The following is a 5,056-nucleotide window of genomic DNA, read 5'->3' as shown; positions in this document are numbered from 1 at the left end:
TCAGGGTTTTCAAAATCCAGATTAAGACAAAATCTATCATACATTTACAGGGCTATTCTGCGCTGGTAATAAAAAGTTTGTAAAGTTCCTGTCAATTTTTAAACCCTTTTCGCATTCTGTGTATTCTTGTAACCGGTAAATTTTGTTACCATCTCATAAGCTGGTAACAAAGTATTGCCCCGTGAAATATGCAATGCCAGAATTTGCACAATTCTTCATAGCTGAATTGCTGAATATTTTAACTGCATTACCAACGTTCCTAGAATCGCGGTGACAAGAACTGGTAACATTTTTTGGTAATAAAATTTTCTGGTTACAAAATCTTCGGTAACGTGCAGAACAGACCTGTTAATATCACAGTCCGGTTGGGATCTCAGCTATTGGTGGTGTGTTAACCACAAATCCAGTAATAGAGACTTCATACAGCAGCTTGAGCCCAACGTACGTTAACAAGCAGTAACAAAGAAGTGTCTCCAACATCGCAAAGCACGCTTGATATTAGCTATTGACATAATATATATGTATGTACATTAGGGTGGTCCAAAATAAGTAAAGTCGGAATCTTAATTCCTTAGAATGGTTCTATATCAAAAAAATATTTAGAGGTCGCTCAAAGCGCTCAAAGTTTTCCATGTATTTTATATGAGAAAAAAAACACGTTTTGTAGAAATATACCTTGTTTATACCTACGAAAAAACCGCATTAACAAAAAACCGATTTGATTCAACACATATTTCTTTCAAGCGTTTATACCGGTGTCATTTTAGCGCACTCACTTAAAACGGGCTGTATAAAGAAAACCGGCCATTTTTCACTTCGCGTCAAATTAATGATGTGTTCTAACCGATGTGAAAAATAAAAAAGCGATTTGAAAACAAATTCGAGTCAATACACTTTTGATAACTGAGCGTGTTGAAAGTTGGTTTATGCCTCCGTTTTGAATCACAGCGAACTGGGTCAAAGCGCTTTATGTGTCGGTATAAACAAGGTAATAGTATAGAATTCTTGAAAATCAATATTTTTCGATCGGAAAACTCTGTTTCTCTTCAGGACATACCCAATTGTTTGTTTAACCATTTTTAATACTAATGAGTTTTTATTTATCCCCCATTGCATTTTCAGGCATTTTCTGCGGGTTTTAGCGGACCTATAAAATATATACCTTGTTTATACCGACACATAAGGCGCTTTGACCCAGTTCGCTGTGATTCAAAACGGATGCATAAACTAAATTTCAAAACGCGTTGAAATTGAAAAGTGTGTTGACTTCAATTTGTTTTCAAATCGGTTTTTTGTTTCTTATGATTCAATAATTAAAGGTTTGCTCATTATTGTCATTAGAGTTTTGACACTCCCTTAGCTCCCTTACAAAAGCTTTGCACACACACACGAACCCACATATAATGCCTTGCTAAGGGAGCCGATTTTGTCAAGAGGGAGCGAGAAAACTGCTTTTTGAGCAAACCTTTTATTATTGAATCATGTTTGTTTCTCACATCAGTTAGAAAACAAGTATGTATAGTGAAGTGACAATAGGCTGGTTTTCTTTATACAGCCCGTTTTAAATTCGAATTATTGTTATAATAAATAACAATTATTGTTTGTTTCCATTTCGGTCAACCGCGCAAATTATTTATTAAAAAAATGTCGATTAAAAATAGCAGATTTTGTTTACTTTTGAATAAGACTTTATCCAGTGTGCTATAAAGACAGGGGTATAAATGCTGTAAAGAAATATATGTTGAGTCCAATCGGTTTTTTTGCTAATGCGGTTCTTGTGTAGGTATAAACAAGGTAACACCTACTATGAAAAAAATATTGATTTTCAAGAATTTTATACTATTTCTACGAAAAGTGGTTTTTCTCATATAAAATACATGGAAAATTTTGAAAATAGGGGTATATTTTTTCGGTATAGAACAATCCTAATGGGTGGAGCACAAAAATTCCGACTTTACTCTTTTATATGCATTTTTAGACCACACTAATATACATATACATACATATATATATATATACACACAAACACGCCTAACTAGTAATGGGAACACTTACTTACCTTCTCTTTGAAATTAAATGTACTCTTTTGTAACTTCGTCTTAGCATCGCCAATTGGTCTCTGAAAATCCCACAATCTCACGTGGAGCGTGACATTGCACGCGCCTTCGCACTATGGGCTCAATACAGTGGACTTCGATTTGAACGCATCAACGACACAAGCGCCGATATAGTAATGGGGTTCGGCACACGCTATCATGGAGACAAGTCGGTGAATATTCTAACCGAACATGTTACTGACCCGCCTCACTCTTCCTTCACTTCCTTTACAGTTTCGCTTTTGATGGACCTGGCAACATCCTCGCACACGCCTTTTATCCCTACGAAATGGGCTCCTGGGGTGGTGATGTGCACTTCGATGAGGATGAACACTGGCAAGAAAATTCTACGGACCTAGCAACGGGTGTAGATTTTTATGCGGTTGCAGCTCATGAAATCGGCCATAGTTTGGGTTTAGCTCATTCGCCGCACTACAACTCGATTATGTTTCCGTACTACAAAGGACCGGGCGCAGGTACAACTCTGGATTATGACGACACGTTGGCGATGTATTCGATATACTGTAAGATTTACACATGTGCGAAAATTTTTATTTAAACAGAAAACTTGTATTTTAGTAACCAAAGTTTTGGAAGACGACGAATATAATGGCATTGCAACAACAACACAAGACCCAAAAGTCGTTGAAACCACTACCATTGTGGATGAAGAGAGAACCGAGCAGACAGCTAAAGCTAGAGATTGGTCTTTTTATGATGATTTTTTAACTGGAACTCAATATAAAGTAAGTGAAAACTAAAGATTCATTCCGGTTATAAAATACATATGTACATATCGTCGTTTAAAGTACAAAACCGCGTATCAAGAAAATTAAAAACCTCGTATGCAGGGCCGTATCCTGGATACTTTTTTATTTCCACTTTTATTTCAACAGAGATAGATTAAAAAAAAATACTGATAAAAATAAAATATTTCACACAAACCGGGTTGAAATTTTGAAATTCCTGCCCGTATTTTTGAGGTCAATTTTGAGCCTTTAAAGTGCTCCAGCAGCTTATGATTTGCAGATATAACTTTCATTTTCGGGATATAGATTCCTTGGAGTAATATAAATTCAACAAATATTGAGCATTTTAAGGCAAAATTTTGTTGAAAAAATTTGCAAATTTTTTTTTTATCACCAAAATACTCGAAAACGCTCGAATGATTTTGTTTTTGTTTTCTTTATTCAAAAATTCAACGCTTTTCCTTTGGTTTGATACATGATACAATAATTTTTAGAAGGTAGTTTCCCTTCTTCTTCTTATCCGCCATGTTAGCTATCTGACAGAAAACGTGTTTCGTATTTTTTGTTGTACCAACTCAAGGCGAATACATATAAGGTGGTATCGATTGAACAAATACAACAATTACTTGTATTTTGTTTTTGCTTTTAGCGGGCCTTTGTCAAATTTCAGCTATTCTTCCCCGAATGAAAAAGGGCGACAGAAAATACAAACACTCTCACGTTTTCACTCACTCACTAACGAAATACAAAATTTTGACAATCAAACGCTACTCACAGCTGATGAAACAACACCACCTTATATAAATTCGCCTTGTACCAACTTTTTCAAAAAAAAAATCCAGCTTTTGACGTTGGAAAAATAAAACAAAGAAAAGCCAAACATATAAGTAGAGAAATTTTCGAATATTTTGTAATAATTTTCTTCATAAAAAATTAACTGCTGCTTTCGTGGATATTGAAACACACGGAATAGATGTAAGGACACAGCTATAAGAGCCACCGCACACCACAGACTTTATCGGCCGCCTATTTAAATGATAGGGCTCGCTTAAAATATGTACATGAAGATGTATGGAGGTGCGCACATTACACCAGCTTAATCGCTCTGACCAATAGGTTGTGGTGCAATGGAAAGACTAGCGGGCACATCTAAATTGGCGGCCGATAAAGTCCGTGGTGTGCGATGGAACTAATCCATTATAAACAAGAAATATTGCTGTTATATTTTCATTTTTATGATTTTTATTCATGTGATTAGCTGTGGCAAAAATGTATGAACAAAATACGTGTATGTATATTAAAAATTAAGTGATCAGTTATGAAACAATCTTTACATGTTCTGTTAAAAAATATCTAAAATAACAAGCGATAATCCCCAAGTTCTATATCGTAGCAGTGGCCACATTGCGTGTTTGTCACAGACACGGTTTATGTCAAAAATTTTGAAGTGAAACTACCTTCTAAAAATTATTGTATCATAGTTTGATATATGGGAAGTATTGGTTGATATCTTCTAAGTATGTTTATTTGATTGAAAAATATGGGCATAAATGATTTTCCATACAAAACCACTTCGTCATCGTTTTGCAAACACGTGCATGCGTTGGAAGTGAGGGAAGGAGACAAAAAGTATGTATGTGTGCGAACGTACATATGTTGATTGCAGTTAATGTGGATCTGTTTCTATTTTTTAGTAATCTATGTATGTATGTCTATTAGGGCTGTGCGATTATTCGATTACTCGAGCAAGTTGGTTAATCAATTATCCGGTTAATCAATTACTCGAGTAATCAAGATTTTGATTACTCAAAACGATGATTAATCGAGTTACTTGAAATATGATTACTCAAAAAAAATAATTTTGCTCGTTAAAAGTTTGCTTTGGAAAATGCCTATTTTCTTTTTTACATTCTGTATATGAAAAAAAAATTTCGTTTTAATTTTTGAAAACAGAAACGTTGTTTTCAAAGTATCAAGGAATTTTAACTACTTTATACATATGTAAACAGTTGAAATGTTGATTACTCATTTTACTCGAAATGTTGATTAATCATAAATCAACTTACTCAAATATTTTTTTTTTGGTTAATCAAAAATCTTGCTTACTCGAGTAACTGGACTTTTGAGTAATCATAATTTCCAATTAATCGAATAATTGAGTTATTTACTTTATGATTAATTAAAATTTTGAGTAATCAATTAATCGCACAT

The 5,056-nt window shown here is 34.2% G+C and overlaps 1 protein-coding gene across 1 annotated transcript in view; it reads left to right on the top strand.

The window, feature by feature from the left end:
• Positions 1–5,056, top strand: part of LOC118733977 (matrix metalloproteinase-2-like) — a 32,367-nt gene that overhangs the window by 12,335 nt on the left and 14,976 nt on the right. Inside the window, exons 4-6 of the mRNA XM_036463640.1 lie at positions 2,104–2,265; positions 2,331–2,620; positions 2,676–2,842. Of these exons, the coding sequence (XP_036319533.1) occupies positions 2,104–2,265; positions 2,331–2,620; positions 2,676–2,842 (619 nt within the window). The remainder of the gene's footprint in view (positions 1–2,103; positions 2,266–2,330; positions 2,621–2,675; positions 2,843–5,056) is intronic.

This window comes from Rhagoletis pomonella, unplaced genomic scaffold, assembly GCF_013731165.1.
Source record: "Rhagoletis pomonella isolate Grant_MI unplaced genomic scaffold, Rhpom_1.0 Rhpom_scaffold_00002, whole genome shotgun sequence".
NCBI lineage: Eukaryota > Metazoa > Arthropoda > Insecta > Diptera > Tephritidae > Rhagoletis > Rhagoletis pomonella.
This window is presented reverse-complemented; position numbering and strand designations above follow the sequence as displayed.